The sequence below is a fragment of the Octopus bimaculoides genome, chromosome 14, assembly GCF_046866305.1.
Source record: "Octopus bimaculoides isolate indiv1 chromosome 14, ASM4686630v1, whole genome shotgun sequence".
Classification (NCBI taxonomy): Eukaryota; Metazoa; Mollusca; class Cephalopoda; order Octopoda; family Octopodidae; genus Octopus; species Octopus bimaculoides.
In genome coordinates this window covers 49146240-49169274 of record NC_142941.1, presented here as the reverse complement: position 1 = coordinate 49169274, position 23035 = coordinate 49146240, and the positions used below count along the sequence as shown (strand labels likewise).

The 23035-nt window shown below is 38.4% G+C and overlaps 1 protein-coding gene across 1 annotated transcript in view; it reads left to right on the top strand.

Annotated features, from left to right (window-relative positions):
• The window catches only part of LOC106868599 (uncharacterized), an 80475-nt gene extending 57523 nt beyond the window's left edge, over nucleotides 1-22952 (top strand). Inside the window, exons 2-4 of the mRNA XM_014913935.3 lie at nucleotides 10516-11228; nucleotides 15596-16695; nucleotides 17497-22952. Coding sequence (XP_014769421.2) covers nucleotides 10516-11228; nucleotides 15596-16695; nucleotides 17497-17566 — 1883 coding nt within the window. The 3' untranslated portion in view covers nucleotides 17567-22952. The remainder of the gene's footprint in view (nucleotides 1-10515; nucleotides 11229-15595; nucleotides 16696-17496) is intronic.
• The last annotated feature ends 83 nt before the right edge of the window (nucleotides 22953-23035 follow it).

Genomic DNA, 23035 nt, shown 5'->3' with positions numbered 1-23035 from the left:
GTAAACATAAGAGCACCACAGCAAACCACAGCACATACCCAAGGCGCACAGAGCTGCGCTCGGTAGTGAAGTGAAAGCACGTTATAAAAATAAAACTACTGAATAATAATAATAATAATAATAATAATAATAATAAGGGCTTTGAAAAACATATTAAGAATATTGGAGTTGCTGCCAGGCTTGAGGTGATCCAGAAGACAGCATTGTTGGGTACAGTTCGCATTCTAAGGAAAGTATTGTCTCTTTGAGTCACAGGAGACGAAGGCACTACTTGAAACCTTTAGGGATTTGTTGTTGCCTTGTTTCCAGTAAAGAATAACCGGTAATTAAGAACTCTCCAAGAGGCTTTCACAATGATAATAATAATAATATATAGATATGTGTGTGTGTGTAAGCACAACACAAGTTAAAGAGATAACGGTGGAATGAATAATTATATTTAAACAGATTTATTTGTTGTATCAAAGAAACTATGCTTTTATCCTATTTACGCCCACACACACATTAAGTGAACTATTAAATGTTAACACTAACTTATCTATAGACGGGTCTAGGTACATGATACTTAAGCGATGGACTCAGAGAATAACTTGCCAGCCAGGCCCAGTATAGTTCTGATCATGGACTATGTAATAGGTGTGTATGCATCTATGTGCAAGTGTGGTTGTGTGTGTGTGTGACAGCTTTCATAGGGAGAGCAATAGTCTCAGTTTATTGGTGTATAGGCAATATCCTGGATGGCATTGTTTGGATCACAATTTACACACACACACAAATATGTTTATACATATATATATATATATATATTCACACATGTCCGCGTAAATATATTTGTCAATAATCAGGTTGCTTTTATCAAGGAATGTTGAAGTTTAGCACCAGAACATTTACTGAAAGGAAGACCTAAACCCACCCCCAATGATGGAGTTAAATTTATTGAATTAGTTTTGACTGAAACTTCAAATTAAGCCTAAGAGCTTATTTAACAAATCTCCTTGAACAACCCATTATGTGAAGCTTGAATTTCCAGTTAAATCTATCTCTTTAAAATTATACACACACAACTAACAATACATGTGTGCATACTATGCTGCACATGTCATGACTATACACCCACACAAAATAGTTCATATACTATTAACACACAGTTAGCTCCCTTGTTGCTCTTGCGCTCATGGAAACTACATTCTTTCTCACTCTCTTCTGGTCTTTCAACCTATCCCTCCCATTTCCAGTGTTACTAAACAAAGAACATGTATTTTTCCGGGGGGGGGGGTTGCTTTGGTTACTACCATTTTTTTCTTTCCTTTACAATTCTTCCTTCCTACCTTCAGAGGAAGAGCTTAAGCTCAAAATACCAAAGACTTGTCCACTTTCATAGCCTTTGATTGAGAGTTAAGCAAATAATTACTCTTTATTTTCATTTTGGCTTCAGCGTTATTTTCATCATAAATTTTGAATTCTGTGTGTGTGTGTACATTTGTCATTTGACTCTATTTAACAACTTCCTATGTAGCAATTGGTTTCTAATAAAGAAACGAAGCTCTGTCACTGGGATTTAGACATCAGCTTATAGTAAGACATTACATGATCAACTACAGTGTAAAATATTTCCACTCTTCTGCTTACATAGAATCCACATAAGGATGATCTTTTTCTTTGCTTAATTCCATTTGTCAAGAAAATCACTTCAAAGACATCATAACAGATGATTATGGATTTGGCAGTGATTTTAATGGGAATGTTCCACCAATATTTATTATGAGTTGAAATGAGACATCTAGAAATATTTCTATTTTTTCTAAGGTTAGTCCTTCCTACCGATATCACTTGTGTATTGTTTCTGCAATCATGCCATGCCATATCTTGATGACATTTCAGATCAGTTTCTCATCACATGTGTAATGTCTTCCACAGATATGACACAATTGACATTTTCAAGTGTTTCTTCATTGTTTAAGGTCTTTACTGTCTCTTTTGTTTATCAAACATTTCATTGCTCTATTTTACATCTGGATTGCAAAAATATAACCTTTAAAATGTGGTATGAGGTAACAATCACCGACCCAACGTTTGCTACACTCCCTGTCAATGATGACTTCATGCATAACTTTTATGGGGAAGAGACTCCATGCATAAATTTCTCTTATCATGCTCAGTGTCTTTTGCCTTGGCTTTTGTTATGTTACACCTGTTTTAGAGGTTATGGAAACGCATGGAATATTATCAGGTGTCAAGTACTTTTTGAAAAGTTCACTCTCAACTCACAAAATGTTGCTCTTCTGATAAATGAGTAAAGTATTTATTGTTGCTGTTGTTATTCATAAGGTACTGCTTGTGTGATACATCACATCACTCACAGTCGTCCGTTTGGACCAATCTTTATTCTCTTCCTCTGCCTTTTCTTCTTAAATACAATCTGTCATTGACACAGTTTCAGTAAAAGCTTCTGGTTAATGATAGGAACACATATTTCTTTAGCTCTGTACCCCAAATGTTATCCTAAACAATCACTGGTACCCTAAATGGATTGAAAATACTAATGAGTTTAGTGCCAAAATATTCTGAAGTACAAAATTATTGCCCCCTTTGAATATTTCCTTTCAATGGTCTCAGGTATCAGACAATTTTTGTAGGGGTTTTGTGGGGTTTTTTCAATGAGAGATATTTTGCCAAACATAATCATCACTTTGAATGACATAATGAGTAAAATCATATTTTTTAATTAAGCCACAACATCATAATTTTTTATAATATTTCCTCTTTATTTACTTCAGACACAGCATAGAGACTGTGCTCTGGGTTCAAATCTCACCAAGGCCAACTTGGCCGTTTATTGCCCCCCCACCCTCCTCCAGTAGAATGGAGAGTCAATAAATAAGGTAGTAATATAGGGTTGTGCTTCAAAAGAATCATCAGACCATCAGATAAGATGTCTTGTAGCATCTGCTGCAGCACTTTTGTGTTTCAAATTCAAATTCTATCTTGGTGGTGTCACTGACCAGAGGTAGTTCTACAAGCTTGAGAGGACACTGTTTAATCTACAACTGGCCAGACTACAAATGTCCACCTACAACCGGTAGAGAGATAAGCTGACTACACCACCATGAGTCAACACTGACATAATACAAATACTATAACACTTTATCTACAGTCATTGATTTCCCAGAAACATGTCATCACTTGTTTCCACCTGGTTTCTTTTTAGAAAGTCAAAACATTCAGTAAGCGGAGGAGGGTGACTGGTCTCTTCCTGACAATTCTTCTCAAAATTTCTCTCTTCTTTAAGGATATTTTAGAATTTAGACAAATTCTCTACATATTCAGGCATTTTATTACTTTACAAGTCCTTTATTTTCTAATTGTATTTGTGTTGGATCCTTTATATAAACACAGTTTGTGTGTGTGTGTGTGTGATTAATTGTTTTTTTTTTATAGTGGTATTGGGCATGGTGGTATGGGGGAGGGGGTAAAGTTAGTGAATGGTGTTGATTGTGTTGTTAATATTGGTGAAGGTATGTGGTTTAGTGGTTAAGGTATTCGGTTCATGATCCTAAAGTCGTAGGTTCAATTCTCAGCAGTGCATTGTCTCCTTGAGCAAGACACTTTATTTCACTTTATTGCTTCAGTCCACTCAGCTGGCCAAAATGAGTTGTACCTGTAATTCATGTCGCACTGAATCTCTCTGAGATATCCATTAAGTGTACGCATGTCTATGGAGTACTCAGCCACTTGCACATTAATTTCATGAGCAGGCTGTTCCATCAATGGGATTAACTGGAACCTTTGTTGTCGTAATTAACGGAACACCAGTTAGGGATGATGTTGGTACTGGCAGCGTTGATGGTGGTGTTAACGGGAATGGTAAAGGTGGTGGTGGTGTTATTGTTGTTAATGTGATGCTATTAGTGGTGTTTGCATCAGTTGTATTGTTGTTGACGCTGACAATGATGATGATGATGATGACGACCATGGTGATGAAGGTGGTGTCAACGGGGTGTGGGAGGGCGAGGTGTTGTCAGGTTGGTGGTGTCAGCGTTTTGTTTATATCTTTGTCACTTCCTGCTATGACAAAGGATGAGAATTTTTTTTTTTTTTTTTGGATGACTTGAAAAAAATCAACTGAAAATAGAAAGCAACATGAGACATTTCTGAAATACCAGAAATTGCCTGAGGTGATGTGGCTTCATTGAGAACGTGTGTGTGTGTGTGTGTGTATACACAAATATATGTATACACACACACACACACACACACACAGAGCATGAGAAGTATTTAAGGGCCTATTTGGTAATTTAACATAACAACTCTTGGGGTCGATAAATTAAGTACCAGTTGCTTACTGGGGTCAATCTGATCGACGGATACTCGCATTGTTGCGTAGTGGACTGCAGCCTGCTCAACCTCACAGTCATGATGGTGTGTGAGTGTGCATGTGTGTTATATTTGTTTTCTTTTTGCGTATGTATGTAATATTGTTGTGGTTAACCTAACGTTATACACTTGAGATTCCTTCAAGCTTTATTGTCGTCGCCATTCTCCTTATCTCTTTATCTGTTCTTTGATATGGTTGATTACATTGCATTGTAATTTATGAAACCTGCTTATGTGTCAAGCATTTTGTCTCTTGCTGGTAGCTTCACTCCTGACTTCTTCCGAATAAAAGCCGGCACTCCAAACCATTCTTCATACGTCCTTACATTTCACTCTTCTTCATGATAAGTTTTTACACTTAGGTGCAATAATAGTGTATTACTGAAATTAGCAGAAACACTGACCTCTGGGTCCTTTTTTTCTACCGGTGTATGTTACATTTGTTTTGGATAAAAGTGTTGTGAGATGAGATTAGATCCTGGGGCTCTGGTTTCTCAGCAACCCAAAGAAGCCATTGCCAGCACATTGTTATATATAAATGTATATTTTCCTGGAAACCATTTCCTGTACGAGCAATATCCAAGTATCAAAGACTAGGAAGAGGAGGAGGAGGAGAGAATGCTGTTTGTCCTGTTTTACCTCTTCCTCTCAAAGAAACATAGATTCCAATTCTGCTGGCCATCTGTAAGCTTTGCAGTGTGAGCAAACATTGTCAAAATTACTTTTTGCATTATGTGGGTGTATCACTGACAGGACAGTCTGTTCTAGAAAATCTTTGAAATTGCCATTCATTGCTAATCCTTTAACGGATTTGTTCTCCTTTGTTAGGGTGTAGAAGTCTCCAAAATATAACACCTACTATGGCCAGTTGTTTGGCACAATAGCAGTAACCGACAAAGCCTGTCACACCTCAAGCAATAACAATAGATATGGGTGGAATATGTCCATAAATCGCCTCTTTGGACTTCTATTTATGGGATACAGATGTATGAAACTAACATGCAAAGCCTGGATTATGCACCACGATGGTGGTTTCAAAATCCATTGTTCATAATTCAGGTTTTGACTCTATAGAGAAGAATATTCTCTACACAAAGGCCTGAGGAAGGAAAGCCTTGTTGGTTTTGAAACACTTGATTGCCAGAAGTCTGAATCTTATTACAGGCATTCCAGGTGAGTTCCTTACGTGTCAGGAAATCCTTTCTTACTGTAACTAACGACCTCCACTGTTGATATAGAAGATAGTTACTTAAAGTGCCATGGAAAGGAACTGAACTCAAAACCACATGGGTGTAAAGCGACCCTTCCAACTACACCATTGTAGATATATATATATATGTATGTGTGTGTGTGTGTGTATATATACATATATATATATGTATGTATGTATGTATGTATATGTATATATATGAGAGAGTGAGTGAGATAGATAGATAGATGCATACATACACATACGCACACATTGACATACACATTCATACATACGTATACTTTTATATATACATGTATACAATATATACAAATATACATATTCTGTGTCTGTGTGTGTGTCTGTGTGTGCACATAAACACACATAAATAAGATCATTTAGTTTCGACTTTTTAGGATCAGTGTCAATGACTGACCCCAGAAAGTTGAAAGCTCCCTACATCACCAAACCTTTACAACCACGCCCCTACAAAACAGATCCCTTGGTAACTAATCTCTTGTCACATTCAGTGCAACATAATGACTTTGGCCAACCTACTAACATTTAATAACATTTAAAACTATTGACCTCTTCACAGTAAACTCCACCACCACCACCATCCTCAACCCCCCCCCCCCACACACACACATACACACATATCTACACATTTTATTAATTACTCATTCACTAAAACCAGCTTCTGACCATTTCATTACTGGAAAAAAATCTGGCAATATCAGTAAATTGCAGAGCTGTCTCTTGTATCTTGGTGACATTTTCATGCAAAGGTCCTTCTCCAAAGTACTTCGGTATTTGAAATGCTGCTGAAACTAAAAGACTAATCTTCCTGGAAAGGTGATAGACTGGCAGAATCATTAAAGTGTTGAGACAAAATGCCTTGTGCTGTCCATTCGGCATCTTTATGTTTTGAGTTCAAATCATACTAAAGTCAACTTGGAATTTATAATTTTTTGAAGTCTGTAAAATAAAATATCAGTAAAATATTGCAAAGGTAGCGAGCTGGCAGAATCGTTAGCATGCCGGGTGAAATGCTTAAAGGTATTTTGCCTGTTGCTACATTCTGAGTTCAAATTCCACGGAGGTCAACTTTGCCTTTCATCCTTTCAGGATTAATAGATTAAGTACTGGTGAAACACTGGGGTCGATATAATCGACTTACCCCTCCCGCAAAATTTCAGACCTTGTACCTTTAGTAGAAAGGATTATTATTATTATTATTATTATTATTATTATTATTATTATTGCATGATTTATGATTGTAACATTGTGGTTTCAATCCCCAGATTGGTGTTGCATTGTGGTCTTGAGCAAAACACTTCATTTCACTTTTCTCCATTCAACTGGCAAAAATGAGTCATCCTGTGAAGGACCGGCGTCCCATCAAGGGAGGAATCTATACATCAGGGAAACTTGGAGACCATCCCTGTCTTCCTTATAAAGTGACCTTATGGACTGGCCATTGTGGTGTGGTGGCAGAATCGTTGGTGCATCAAACAAAATGCTTTACAGCTTTTCTTTCATATCTGCCTTTTACATTCTGAGTTCAAAGTCTGCCGAGGTTGACTTTGCCTTTCATCCTTTCGGGGGTCAATGAAATAAGTACCAGTCAAGTGTTAGAGTCAGTGTAAATCAGTTTGACCCCCTCCCTTCGAAGTTTCTGACATCATACCGAAATTAAAAAGAATTATTGCATAATTGAAGTTTGTTTCAGTGGCAGACCATTGATGTGTCGAGTAGGGTTATCTGTCATTCAGCACTGACCGCATTGCCGAGTGGCCACAGCTGCTGATCATGTCTGTGAATACACTTAGACTTGGTGATGAGTGGGCAGCTAGAAATCATGGGCTCATCTCTCAATCATCATCGTAGGCATAGGGGTAGCTGTATGCTTCCCAACCACATGGTTTTGGGTTCAGTTCCACAGCATGGCACCCCGTGAACAAGTGTCTTCTACTATAGCCTCAAGCCAACTAAAGCCTTTTGAGTGGATTTGGATGACGGAGACTGAAAGAAGCCAGTCGTATATATATATATATATGTATATGTGTGTGTGTGTGTGTGTGTGTCTTTGTGTTTGTCCCCCCACTCCCACTTGACAGCCAGTGTTGGTGTGTTTTGGTCCCTGTAACTTAGCAGTTCAGCAAAAGAGACCAATAAAATAAGTATCAGGCTTAAAAAATTATAATTACTGGGGTCGACTCATTTAAGAAAAATTCTTCAAGGTGGTGCTCCAGCATGGTCATAATCTAATGACTAAAACAAGTCAAAAATCAAAGATACAGATCATCATCGTTACCACCACCACCACCACCACTTCACGTCCACTTCCGATGCTGACAGCTTTCCGATGAGTTCATCCTGATCTGAACCAGTTCTTCAAGTGACAACCCACCTAGAGTGGTCAGAGAAACACAACTTGCTTTTCACTTTCCCCTTTAGCTTGGTTTCCATGACCTGATGCTCTTCCTAACACCGTCCACCCTCGACAGTGTGTTGGGTGTATTTGTCAAAGCCCCAGCACTCGTGAGCAAGCCTTGTACGTGATGGGTTCGGTTTGGTCGAGGAAACATGACCAACAAGTTGAATAAGAAGAAAAGAGTGATGACAGATGGAGAAACAAGATTACGTGACTGATGAGACTGGATGCATTCGTTCGTTAACAAAGCTCTGCATCTAATTACAAATTAGTTGGAGCTATGACTAATGTATATCTTAATTAAATGAATACAAGGAACACATCTGGAATATATATAATAATAATATCAGGAATAATATATCATGGTGGTGGTGGTGGCGGTGGCAGTGGTGGAGGTGGTGGTGGTGGTGGTGGTGGTGGTGGTGGTGGTGGTGGCAGTGGTGGTGGTGGTGGTGGTGGTGGTGGTGGTGGTGGCGGTGGCAGTGGTGGTGGCGGTGGCAGCAGTGGTGGTGGCGGTCACTGTACTTTTATTGTGTAACGAATGGTGGTGGGGGGGTTGCTATAAGTAGACTGTGTGCACTAACTGTCTACTTGAAAGACCCTTATAGATATGTGTATGTGTGGTTGTGCTGTGTGAGTGCATGTGTGTGTCTGTATGTGTGTGTGTGTGTGTGTCTTTATGTGTGCAGCTTTAACTCCTTATCTCACCTTAAAATGGTTTGTTATTGCATGTATGCATTTGTATGCCACGGTGCATATTTGTGTGTGTGTGTGTATGCATGTCTGTGTGTGTGTGTCAGTGAATGTGTGTGTGAATATTTAATTAACCCAGATATCCCAGCTCTCAACATCTCAGCAGTTTGCATCAATTATTCTAAACAACAAACTAATACACCTGACATTATAGAAAGACTGGAACTGGTTGGTCAGGTGGATGTACCCCCCCCCCCCCCCACACACACACACACCTCCTCCCAAATGTTATGGGTGGGTGGGTGCAAGGTGCATTGACACTTGCTCTCACTAATACAGGATATTTGCTCTTTTCTGTGTTATTATCTTCTTATATCATCATTGTCGTCATCATTGTCATCGTCATCATCATCATCAGAATTACCATCAACATCATTAGAAATGTCTACTCAGTGGTTGCTTGGTTTGCTGCCAAATTCCCATCAAATGGAATTCAATGGAGCAGATTCATTTCTTTGGACAAAGTCTTTTCTGGAGGCAGTTTATTGTTTAAATGTCCACTTTTGGTGTTGGTGCCACATAATAAGCACCGATGAAGGTGCCACATAAATGGCACCTGTGCCAGTGCCATGTACAAAGCATCCAATATAGTCTGTAAAATGGTTGGCATCAGGAAAGATACACAGCCATAGGAACCATGCCAGAACAAACAATGGATCCAGATGTGGGCCTTGGTTTTATCAGTTCCTGTCAAGCTGTCCAACCCATGCCAGCATGGGAAATGGCCGGTAAATGATGATGATGTTTCTCTTTACTGACATAAGTCATGCATAACTTACGAAGGTCCTTCTTGTTGCCGACCTTCATTTGCTTCCAACACGAGTATCCCTGCCCCTTCAGAGAATGGGCAGCTGACCAGTTGGACATGTTTTGGTGGTAGCATTGTGTGTGTGTAGGCACAGGTGTGGCTGTGCGGTAAGAAGGTTGCTTCCCAGCCACATGGGTCTGGGTTCAGGGGCTGACCAAAGCCTTGTGAGTGGATTTGGTTAAGGAAACTGGAAAGAAGCTCATCATATGTGTGCGGGTGTATGTGTGTGTGTGTGTGTGTGTGTGTGTGTGTGTGTGTTGTCCGACACCACTTGTCAACCAGTGTTTATGTCCCCGTAACTTAGCAATTCAGCCAGAAGAGCGCAATAACATAAGTACCAAGCTTTTAAAAGAAAAATAAATACTAGAGTCCATTCATTCCATTAAAAAAGATATTCTTCCAGGCAGTGCTCCAGCATGGCGATAATCTATTGACTGAAGCAAGTAAAAACACACACACTCAAACTAAATTGAATAATTTTGTCTTCTTTGTGTATATAAATGGTTTCATAAAGAAGAGGATAATTGGTAAGATAGGGAAACCAATTCAAAGAACTTCTCTTCCAAAAATGGTTTAATTATCCAAATTTTCAAAGATTAATCATTCTGGAGTAAAGATTATTTGCCAACATAACATGGCAGTCCTGGTTTAGGACGAATGTTGCTGTAATTTAGCCCCAGGAGACATCATCTCCAGCTGGCTATACAACACGATCTGTTCGAAAATATAAGGACACAGATCTTGTATAGCCAGCTGGAGACGATGTCTCCTGGGGCTAAAATTATAGCAACATCCGTCCTAAACCAGGACTGCCATGTTATGTTGGCAAACAGTCTTTACTCCAAAGTACTCTGGCTGAATATCTCTCATGTGAGATTTAAAATTAGTAATTTTCTAATTAATCATTCTGTTTTCATGCTAATTTTTCCACTTTTCCGTTTCTTGTTCTTTCAGACAACTATGACATTGGTACCAACATAAAAACTCGAAAATCCTCTATAGGTTATGATTTGCCACCAAAAGTAAATCTGTACAGTGAAAATATCCTTCAAGAAGAAGAGACAACTGACAGTGTTGACCGTGGTTCCATAGCAGACCTTGGGAACATCAAACAGAATTGGGAGAACCGTTTATCGCAATCGAGTAAAGAAAGTATACCCTTTCTGAAGAAGTCAAACAAAGCGGTGAGACATTGGTCTGTGAAGTTGAACGACCCTTTAGGGAAACCGACTGTCAGCAAGAAGAATATTGTGCCAGATAGTTCTTACCACGACAACCCAAATATGAACTCCAATCTGGATCCTTCTGAAGAGGGTGAGAGTGCAATTGAACGTGAGATACGGCTGGCATTGGAGCGTGAAGAATCTCTGAAGCGAGAACAGGAACTTCGTCTCCTTCGACTTGAGAGGGAGAGGGAGACTTCACAGGAGAATGACTATGAGAACCAACGCAATGATTGCTTGACAGAACATTTCCAACCAACATATCTTGAAATGACAGAAGCTGACCGAGCTCATGAAATTACGAAACGAGAAAATGACCTCCAGTTAGAACCAGAACTGCCAAAGAATTATAATAGTTTTAGTCCTATTGCTATTACTAGAAATTATAACAACAGCTATGAAGGCCAAATGTTTGTAAGTGCGACTGAAAAAAGTGAAAAACTGGTTAGTAATATTTCTTTTATTATTTCTGTTACGATACACACCATTAACCCTTTTCTTACCATATTTCTGTTGAGACGCTTCTGTGTTTCTTTCAATTAATTTTGAATATAACAAAGAATTTAGTAAAATAAATTAGTTATCATTCAGCTTGTGTTAGGAACATAAATTGTGATTAAGGTTTGGTGGAAGATTTTAATTCAAAAACTTTTGAAAAGAAGACATTTGTACTACAGAGCCAGAACCGGTTTCAGCCGGTTCGGTATCGAAAGGCAGCAACAACAACCATTACAAAAGTTAAATGTTCTACTTTGTCCCTGATTACACCTTAAACCTTGCTGATATGAACTGCTCATCTTTTTAGGATCAGCAAATTAAATTACCAGTAATTAAATGAGAATAAGTACTAGGCTTACAAAGAATAAGTCCTGGGGTTAATTTGCTCAAGTAAAGGCGGTGCTCCAGCAAGGCCGCAGTCAAATGACTGAAACAAGTAAAAGAGTATCCAGGGTCGATAAATTAAGTACCAGTTGCGTACTGGAGTCGATCTAATCAACTGGCCCCCTCCCCCAAAATTTCCGGCTTTGTGCCTAGAGTAGAAAACAATTATCTCTCTATTTTCTCATCCTATCATTATAATAAATAAATATATATAACCCACGGTTTATATAGTTCCCTTGCAGTGGAGTATTAACTGTAATGTCCAACATTCCTTGTAAAGGTAACTAACCTGTACTTTCATAGGATTTTGCTATCCCTTAATGAGGTTTGTAACCTTTATTTATATATATATATATATATATATATATATATATATATATATATATGTATGTATGTATGTATGTATATATATATATATATATATGTGTGCCATATAAAAAGCACCAAGTCCACTTTGCTGAGTGGTTGGTGTTAAGAAGGGCAGACAGTTGTAAAAATCCTGTCAAAACAGTCTCAGCAGTCTGCTGCAGGCTACTGCCTGGTCGGCTCCTGTCAAACCGTCCCACCCATGCCAGCATGGAAGGTGGACGTTAAACGATGATGATGATGATACACACACACACACACAAACACGCACGCACACAAACACACCTGCATATGTTTTTGTATTTAAAACGATTGCTATCTTAGGAAACCTTTGGTGCATAGCTACGGAGGAATGTGACTCTCGGCAATATGCCCTACCTACTTTATAGACCCTATCTACTTCGATTATTGAATCATCTGCTCCTTGGCCAGGTGAGGTGAGTGAGGTACAACTCCCTCCCCCACCCTCGCTCTCCTTTTTCAAGTGAAATTGTTAAAATATTTCCATTACTGATATAACATTACTTGCTGTTGTTGTTGTTTGATCTATTTTTGAACTTGGTGAGATTCCAGTTTTACCTGGTCAGGTAGAGAGAGAGAGAGAGGAGAAAAAAAACAAGTAAACACCCTTCACACTCTTCACCCTCTTATATATCTCTGGGTGTGTGGTGGGGGAGGCACTTACAAACCACTGTCACTTTGTGACTGACACTGTTGCCTTGTCACCAGAGCGCCACCACCACCAACACCACCACCACTTTTAACACCACCGTTACTACTATTACTGCTACTGCTACTACTACCACTACCTCTCAGTCACCACTACCACCACTACCACCACCAACACCATCACTACCACCACTGTAACTACTACATCTCTGCCATCACCATGACTGGAACTCCCTATCATCACTCACAACTATGCCTCCATCACTCATACAACCACCACTACTACTACTACTACTACCACTGACCGAGAAATAGCAGCCAGAATCCCCTTAAATCACATGCTTGCATCTTAGAAAAGACGGATGCAACTGACTGGCTAATGTTGTCTTGGATGTGATGTATCTGAGCTGTGAGCAGGATGGTTATGGTTGGAGCTCCTTTTATCATTGGTTTGTGTAATCATGGTAGGCTCCAGCTGGCCTAGGCTAAACAAGAACAACACCCATGTGGGTTTATCATCATTTAACATCCTATATATGTGCCATGCTGCTTGTTTCAGTCATTGGACTGTGGCCATGCTGGGGCATGGCATTGAAGCATTTAATCAAATAAATCAACCCCTGTATTTATTTCTCTGAATCTGGTATTTATTCCATCAGTCTCATTTGTAGAACTGCTAAGTTACAGAGATGTAAACAATTCAACACCAGTTGTCAAGTGGAGGGTGGGGAGCCAAGCACAGCATTATTTGATAGATATTTAGCTGCTGTTTCTAGCATGATGAACAACTACACAAAAGTACTCACATGTTGGAAGAATTTTCATGTCAGCTTAACTAATGTAGAGGGCAACAAGATTATTTTTACCAAAGTTCTCTGTAGCAAGAATTGTGAATTCCACAAGTAGTTGACCAAAGATTTTCTCTTTTACCAAAATTTTAGATTTGACCCACATTGATGTCAGGTAAAAAGCGCTGGTGCTGGGGCCACATAAAAGCACCCAGTACACTCTATAAAGTGTTTGGTGTTAGGAAGGACATCCAGCCATAGAAACTATACCAAAATAGACCATAGGAGCCTGGTGCAGCTCTCCAGCCCTGCCTGTTCCTGTCAAATTGTCCAACCCATGCCAGCATGGAAAATGGACATTATCCTACCGATAGCATTGTAAATGATTTTAGCAACAATGTCATGTTGCATGAGAAGATTGTACCTTGCAGGTATTTTTAGTAAGCAGCTGATAATGAGGCTATGGCGCTATCAGCGCTGGTATGGCACTATCGACATTTTCTATCACAACAGAGATGTCTGGAGGTCTCCATATCTCTTTTATTGATTGGGAAATGAGGAGCTATCTCTTGTTCCTGAATATCAAAGGCATATCCTTCTTGGTGAGCTCTAATGTATCTATCACAGATCCCTGAGTGAAGCTGCTTCTCCTATTAATGTTCCTGGTATTCTCTGGTTTACAGGATATCCAACTTTCTGCTGGTATGGTGAGTGTTTTTCTATTTACGTAGATAAATCCACTTACCATTGCGTCTTAGGCATGCTTGTATATTTTCTTGGTTTTATATTTTAGAATTTCTCACCAACAGAGCAAGATTTTAGTCTAGAGACAAAGCTTTTTCATTGGATTTGGAAAAAACTTTAAGTAGTCTTGTGTGTGTGTGTGCATTCATTAGCTATCCTAATTATGTTGTTGACTTTGTGGTCACAAACTTAGCCGAGTTAGTTACTGGTTTCTTTCTTCTGCTACAAATATTGCTTCAGTGTCGCAATCTGTGCTTCATATGTCATTTATACTTATTCAAGACCAAGGCTACGATTATGACAGTTTCATTACTCTTCCAGTAAGTTATGTTTTCCGATGTCAACTTTGCCTTTCATCCTTTCAGGGTCAATAATTAAGTACCAGTTGCGTACTGGGGTCAGTCTAATCAACTGGCCCCCACTCTCCAAATATTTCAGGCCTTGTGCCTAGAGCAGAAAAGAATAAGTTTCCATAATTAGATATACTCATCATAACTCCACAGGTTATAGTTTCACAGCAAAATTAATTATATATTAATTAAACATTTTGTATATGATTTCCATATACATCATCATCATCATCATCATCATGAATTAATGTCCATTTTCGATGCTGTCATGGGTTTGGATGGGTTCACTGGAGCCAGCACCAGGGGTCTCAATGTCTGCCTTGGCATGGTTTCTATGGCTGGAGGCCTTTCCTAATGCCAACCACTTTACAGAGTGCTTCACTGGGTGCTTTTCATATGGCACTGATGCTTTTTGCATGGCACCAGCACCAGTGGGGTTGCCAAGTAACTTGTAAGACAAGGAGCCCCTTGGCTGAGAGAGGGAGAGTGGAACTGAGGGAGGGGGCTTTGTGTCAGTTGAGGGATTAAACTATAATAGAGGGACAGACTTGGTTATCTTACTATAAAGGAGACACTTGGCTAACCCCCCAACCTCGACCCCATAGGAAAAGAAAGGAGAAGAAAGAGAAATAGAGTTAGGCAGAAAGACAAAGGGACAGAGAATGAGAGAGAGAAATCGATGGTGGTGGTGGTGGTGGTGGTGGTGGTGATGAATCAGGACCTACCCATAGAGTATAATGGAGATGAATATAAGTGGTACAGAAGGGATAGAAGGGGATGTTTGATAAAAGTATGAGGGGAGATGTTTAGAGATGGAGAAGAGGTGGCTGTAGCAAGTGATGCTGAGAGAAATTATAAGGGCTGACGCTGTCTTTGCAATTTGTTATTATAATTGTGTGTGTGTGTGTGTGCGTATGTGTGTGCAAAATGTATAAGTTAAAGTGTGTGTTTGTGCATTTATGTGTAACGTGGATACATGAGCCTTGATTTGTGTTTTTCTCTTTGATTCTAGACCCCAATGGAATACGGAGAAACTGTGGTCCAGACAGAAATACGTTTGCAGAAAGAAAAAGAAAAACGTTTTGCCAGAAGATCCAGCAACTACAACGACAACAACAAAACTGACAGCAATGACAACAACAACAACAACAACAACCACACAGCTAAGACTGATTCCACTAACTTTGACTCTGTAGACAGTTCCACCTCGAGCTCTGACAAACCTGTGAATGAACCACCAAAAGAAAAACTTGGTTCTCCTTTACGAATCCCTCCTACGAGCAAAATCGCTCAAGAACTCCAAGAAATCAGACAACGGGAGGCGGAACTGAAACGCATGCGACAAAATTTGATTGAAAGGAAAATGGCAAATGAAGAACCAACAGAGAATGTTGTCAATGAGTGTACAGTGGAAGACAAAGTTACTGAGGCTTCATCAGTGTCATGTGAAAGTGATAAGGTCAATGGTAATGTTGAGAGCAGCACAGAAGAAGCAGCAGCAGCAGCAGCAGCAGCAACAGTAAATCCATTTGAGACACCAATTGAAAGAGAAATCCGTCTGGCACAGGAACGAGAAATGCAGTTCAAACTTGATAAGGGAGTCCCTGTTGAGAAAAAGCCATCTGTTGCGGTGAGCATAGATAAAAAGAGCCAGGTATCAGTGAAACCAAAATTTTCATTGAAGAACAACACTGAAAAAGGCGTCACAATGAAGAAAATTGCTTCAAGCCGTCTTCAGGAGGAAATAAAGAAGGAGGTCAAACGAGAAGTGAGTTTGCGAGACAGTGGGAGAATAAGCACAACTTCAGTGGAGCGAATGGGGGAACAGAAAAAATACAGAGAGGTATCCCCCGTCACTCCCAAACGAAACTTCACAACTGTTAGAAAGTCATCTGTAGCTTCAGTAGAAAGTGTCCCAGGAGATGCAGATTGTGTTGATGGTCCCAGCACAGTAGCAACATCGGTGGAGCCACAAAAATCTACTGGCCCTAATTTTAAAATTCAGAAGCCAAAGGTGTCAACTACATTTTCATACCGAGAAGTTAAGAGCAATGCCGGCAGCCTTATTGAACAGGAATTACGAGAAATGAAAGAAAGGGAAGATGAATTAAAGTAAGTTGGCTCTAATATTCCTTTCCTATACACACACACACACACACATACTTTATTATTAAAGCTGCAAAAACATTACAAAGATATCTTTGGAGAGTAAAGATGGGGAGAAAAGTTATTCAGACAATGGAAATGCTTATGGTTAGAGACCAATATGACTGACTTGCTATTTGAGAGGTTGGTGAGTTATGTGATGTACAAGATTATCTTTGGAGTAAAGATTGTTTGCCAACATAACATAGCAGTCCTGGTTTAGGATGAATGTTGCTATAATTTAGCCCCTGGAGACATCATCTCCAGCTGGCTATATGACACGATCTGTGTCCTTATAATTTCAAACAAGCACCCCCACTCAGCTCAAAACAATGTCTCCTGGGGCTAAATTACAGCAACATTCGTCCTAAACCAGGACTGCCATGTTATGTTGGCAAACAATCCTTACTCCAAAGTACTCTGGCTGAATATCTCTCGTTGTGAGATTTAAAAATAGTAATTTTCAAGAATATCTTTGTTCTCTTTCTCAAATGAAAGCCTTGCAGATGTTACCATGTTTTCAGTTCAACCAACTTGGGAATAGTATTTTGAGTGTGTGATGGATGTGAAAGAATGACACCCAAAATGATATTTTGAGCCAAACCATCATTTTGGGCTTCAGAGCTGGAACATATTTGCTACCAAAAATAGTGATTTTTAGTGTAATTATGGGGATAGAGATGTCTATAATTGTTAGGACCTCTACCATTATAGTGTTTCCTTTTTCTTTGCCATCTTATAGTTATTTTCTCTTTCTCTGTTCTTCAGAAATCGGCACAAAAGTTCCATTCCACAAGTTTCTACCACCATCACTGAACATAATGATGAAGAAGAATAAATGAGGACATTGAATGTTTCAAGAGGAATGATGAAACTCTATGATCTGCTGTGGAACATTGGTTCACAGAAACGGAGAGTCAAGGAAAGACACATACTTCACTTATGTAGACTGCATATTCACTTATATACACCTACACATGTACATCCTATATGTCTAGCAAGAATCTGGCCATGTTGTAAAGAAGATGAACACACACACACACACACACACACACACACATACAGTATTTGTGCATATATGTACAGAGTATTCTTAAGTTCCTTTACCATTAATAAACCAGCTAAGAACTGAGGTGAGTTGAGTTTAATAAAACATTTGTCTCCCATCCTCTCTACCCCCTTACTTCCCTTCACCACAGCCTTCAACCAACTCCCTAATGCATTCATTTGCACACCTGACCCCAGACCCCGGTGACTGCTGTGTCTCAGGAATACCAGAATAGCTGGCCTACTCCCCTGCACTTCATGTTGCTAGCTGTACAGACCACTTCTACGTTTGTATTAGGTTTGCTTACACAGTTACACAGAATTAGCTTTATATTTTGTTGCTTTTAAATACGGAATATTCTCCCATTTTTTTTATGATAACATTTTTCTGAAATATATGATATGAAATATATGATATGAAATATATGATATGAAACAAAGATATTTCCAATATATAGATATTCTATAATAGTAAAAAAAATAATTCAAAAGATCACTACACACGTTTCAATAGCATGGTTTACTCCAAAATATAAAGTCTGTAACATTACATATTAGTTAACTTCCTGTGAATTTGTATAAAAACACCATTTCATCAGGTTATGTTGTACCGAAGATGTTGGCATTATACGAGTATGAATTTCAAAGGATATTCATAAGAAAATTGCAAAGATAATATCAAAAATCTAGAATAACAAAATTCTAAGACAAATTACACGTCATTTAAATTCTTCAGGTCCTTCTGAATCACTCTTCATATGTGTAACACACACACACAATATATATATATAAAGAAGTTAGCAAATTGTTAATCAGAAGACTCCACACTTTTTTTTTTTCTGCACATCAAAGGCATAGGAAGAATGTCTTCAGCCACAGCCGAGCATTACAAGATTCAAATTACTTCAGTTCTTCTAATTCACACAACATTATGCATATCAACACACTCCTACACATGCGCATGCATGTATGTGTATGTGTGTGCCACATACACACACAGAAAGACAGCTAATAGTAAGAATGGGGAGGAACTTTGCAGGGATTCTCTCTGCTGCTGCTGCTGCTGCTGCTGCTGGGTGATGATAATTACAATCATGATGATGATGGTGATGTAATGTGACACTGAAACCGACCTAGGTATTTGGTGGAACTATTTCTTCATATTTCTGAATCTCAGCTCAACACAACTGTAAGGGGTCGGTTTGTTGCAAGGCATTCCAAATAACCAGTGCCATTTGCCTCCAACCTACCCTACTACCCTTCCACCTCTATCCTACCACCTGTATTATGGGTAAATCTTCCTGCCAATGTGATAGAAAAATAGTTTTAAAAGTGCTTTCGTGAATGGAACTGATGCTAAAGAAATTTGTAATTATGTTTATGCTTTCTAACAGACATATGTGAGTGTGTGTGTGTGTGTGTGTGTGTGTCCATTGCTGATGGTGGTAGTGACGATGATGATGAAGCACAACATATACAATGCTGTACTCTGTACTCTAATATAAACCATTTAGTCAATGGTGTATAGTGTACTTTGATGGCAAAATATATATACTAGGCTTGTATGTGATGCTGTAGTATTATACGATACATAGTACTGTACTGTACTCTGATGTAAGTCTTATTGGTTTTGGTGGCCAAAGCAAAAACAGAACATGGCAATAGTTTTATTGGATTCAAAGTAAGAATGGTGATTTTTCCCTTTCATCATTCTGGAATTAATGAAATAACTTCCAGTCACCTTCTAGGGACCAATTTACTCTGTCATCCCCTTTCTTTTTAAGCTTGTACCTTCGTGATGGTATCATCACCATCATCATCACCATCATCATCACCATCATCATCACCATCATCACCATCATCATCATGCACTTAAGTGACCCAGTTTTGTTCCTGTTTTTAACAATTATGGTCAAAGCAGAAATGTCACCAACATAATCTTCTTTATATAAATCTAAAATTTCTGCTTTGCCAAAAACTAAATATATATTCTTCTAATATCATCTACTATTAGAATTAAAAACAATATGCCCAATATTATGATTATTATTATTATCATTATTATTATTATTATTATTATTATTATTATTATTATTATTATTATTATTATTATTATTTACATTGTTGTTGCCTTGTTTTATATGAGCCGTTCCAAGTTCTTGCCCAGACCTGAAATAATTACAAGTTGGACTTTTTACTATTGGTGTTATTTATGATTAGCAACGATATATTCTTGGAAGGTGACAAGCTAGCAGAACGGTTAACACAATGCTTTGTGGCGTTTCATCCACCTTTACATTCTGAGTTCAAATCCTACCAAGGTGGACTTTGCCTTTCATCCTTTTGGGTCAATAAAATAATTACCAGTTGAGCACTGGAGTCTGCGTAAATGACTTAGCTCTGCTCTGAAATTGCTGGCCTTGTGCCAAACCTGGAAGCCATTATTACATTCTATTATTTCAAAGAATTCGTGTTTCATCCAATTTGATTATACTTCCTATCAAACCACAGCTCATGGTCTGGATGAGGAGTATCTTGTACCAAAAGAGATTCATCTGCTCTTCCTATCTGTTCTTACAATGTACTCAAGACCTTTTCCATAATTCTTGATGAATCTAGTAGACATGCTTTCTCCACTACACTTATTTCCAGCTTGAGATAAAAGTTTTCAAGATTTGGTCCTTAGATTTTTTACTCCTTATTGTAATCCTTTCTTGTTTTGTGTTTTTGTAAAGCACTAAAAGAAGCGTCTTTCCTTCAAACTTTTATTTCCTCTTTTCCACATTTTTGCATTTTCTCTTTTTCTGTTCTGCACATTCTGTAAATAGTCCTGGAATAGTCGTGCAGGTGGGGAAGGGATATCTATTAAATTAACTGGGTGCCTCTCCCAGAATATCTAGCTTTGTGCTCCTCCATCATTTGAGAGCTGGAAAACCTGCTTTGTAGTATTTGTTTCAGCTCATTCTTTGTTCAAATCCTGTGGAGGTCAATTTTGCTGCTCATTCCTCTGGGAGGGTCAATAGAATCAAATTACAAGGTTCATGGACCCAGCTGATCCCACCCCTCAATGTTGCTGGTTTTGTGCCTAAATCAGAAAATCTTTATCATCATCATCATCATCATCATCATCATCATCATCATCATCATCATCATCATCACCATCAAGGCAGAAAGCTGGCAGAATTATTATCATTTGTCTTTACGTTCTGGTTTCAAATTCTGCAGAGGTCAACTTAGCCTTTCACCTTTCCAAGATTCATACAATAAGTACCAGTCAAATACTGGGGTCAATGTAACTGAGTTAACCTTTCCTCCAAAACTACTGGCTTTGTACCAAAATTTGAAACCATTATTATCATCATCATCATCATCATCATCAATCATCATCAGGGCTGTGGATTGCCAGAATCGGTAGAGCATCAGAGCAAATACTTTGCAGTATTTCCTGTAGCTCAGTTTGAGTTCAAACCCCACTAATGTCACATTTGCCTTTCATTAACTTTTGGGGCCAATAGAATAAAGTACCAGTTAAATACTGGAGTTGGTGGTATTTACTAAACCCCTCCCCTAAAAAATTGCTAACCTTGTGCCTTAGAAATTATTATTATTATTGGAAGTTACCATTCTTTAGAAGTAGAAAGAATAACTGATTTCAGCTCTGGCCTGGAAATATTCCACATTATTTAACATTACAACTGCTCCTGGGAAAGGCATGAACTTCACAATACATATTTCTCCACTTTTAGTAGAAGAATATGTCACAAGTCACACTATGTCACATGTCACACCATGTCACACCATTAGTGGTTTAAAGAATCAATATGAAAAAATTTTAATTGTACAAAATTTTTTATTGTTTTTATTATTTTAGCTGGCAGAATCGTTAGCTGGCAGAATCGTTAGCTGACAGAACCATTAGCTGGCAGAATCGTTAGCTGGCAGGAATCGTTTGCTGACAGAATCGTTAGCTGGCAGAATCGTTAGCACGCCGAACAAAATACTTAGTGGCATTTTTTCTCGGGTTATGTTCTGAGTTCAAATTCTGCTGTGATTGACTTTACCTTTCATCCTTTTGGAGTCGATAAAATAAGTACCTGTTGAGAACAGGGGTCAGTGTAAATGACTAGCCCTATCCCAACAAATTTTAGGAGCATTATTATTATTATTATTATTATTATTATTATTATTATTATTATTATTATTGTTGTTATGAAGGGGGTGAGTTGGCAGAATCGTTAAGATGCTGGATGAAATGCTTAGCAGTATTTCACCTGTTGCTATGTTCTGAGTTCAATTTCTGCCAAGGTCGACTTTGCCTTTCATCCTTTCAGGGTTCATAAATTAAGTACCAGTGAAATTCTGGGGTCGATGTAATCAACTAGTCCCCTCCCGCAAAATTTCAGTCCTTCTGCCATTAATAGAAAGGATTATTATTATTATTATCATTATTATTAGTATTATTGTTATTGTTGTTGTTGTTGTTGAAAGCAGTCAATGGCATATACAGAAGAACACCAGGCAGAATGCCTGGTATCTAGTTTCGTCCCCTTACGTTTTTAGTTCAGATTCTACTGAGGTACACTTTTACTTTTTGGTCTTCTAAGGTTGATAAAATAAGTACCAGTCATACACTGGGGGACGATTAAATCATCCGTGTTCTTTACACATACACAAATATCTGTGGCCTTATGCATATATTAGAAATTATTATTATTATTTAAGGCATCAAGCTGCCAGAGTCGTTAGCACGCCGGGTGAAATGCTTAGCGGTATTTCGTCTGCTGCTAGGTTCTGAGTTCAAATTCTGCTGGGGTCAACTTTGCCTTTCATCCTTTTGGAGGTCAATGAAATAAAAGTACCAGACAAGACCGATCTAATCAACTAACTCAACTAACTCAACTAATCCCTCCCCAACTACTGGTCTTCGGCCAAAATTTGAAACACTCCATTATTATTATTATTATTATTGTTGTTGTTGTTGTTGTCGTCATCGTCATCATCATTATTGATAATAATATAAAGAAATAAATAACTGCTATCACTGCAACAACTATTCTTATTACTACTACTACTAGTACTACTACTACTACTACTGCTACTACTACTACTACTACTATAGACAATTGTAGTTATCTACTGAAAATTGTAAAATATTAATAAAAATATTTAATAAGGTGGTTTCTGTTGTTGTTGTTGTTGTTGTTGTTGTTGTTGTCTTTCCTGGCATCAAAGAGAAAAAGAAGAGGAAGAAATCAAAGAA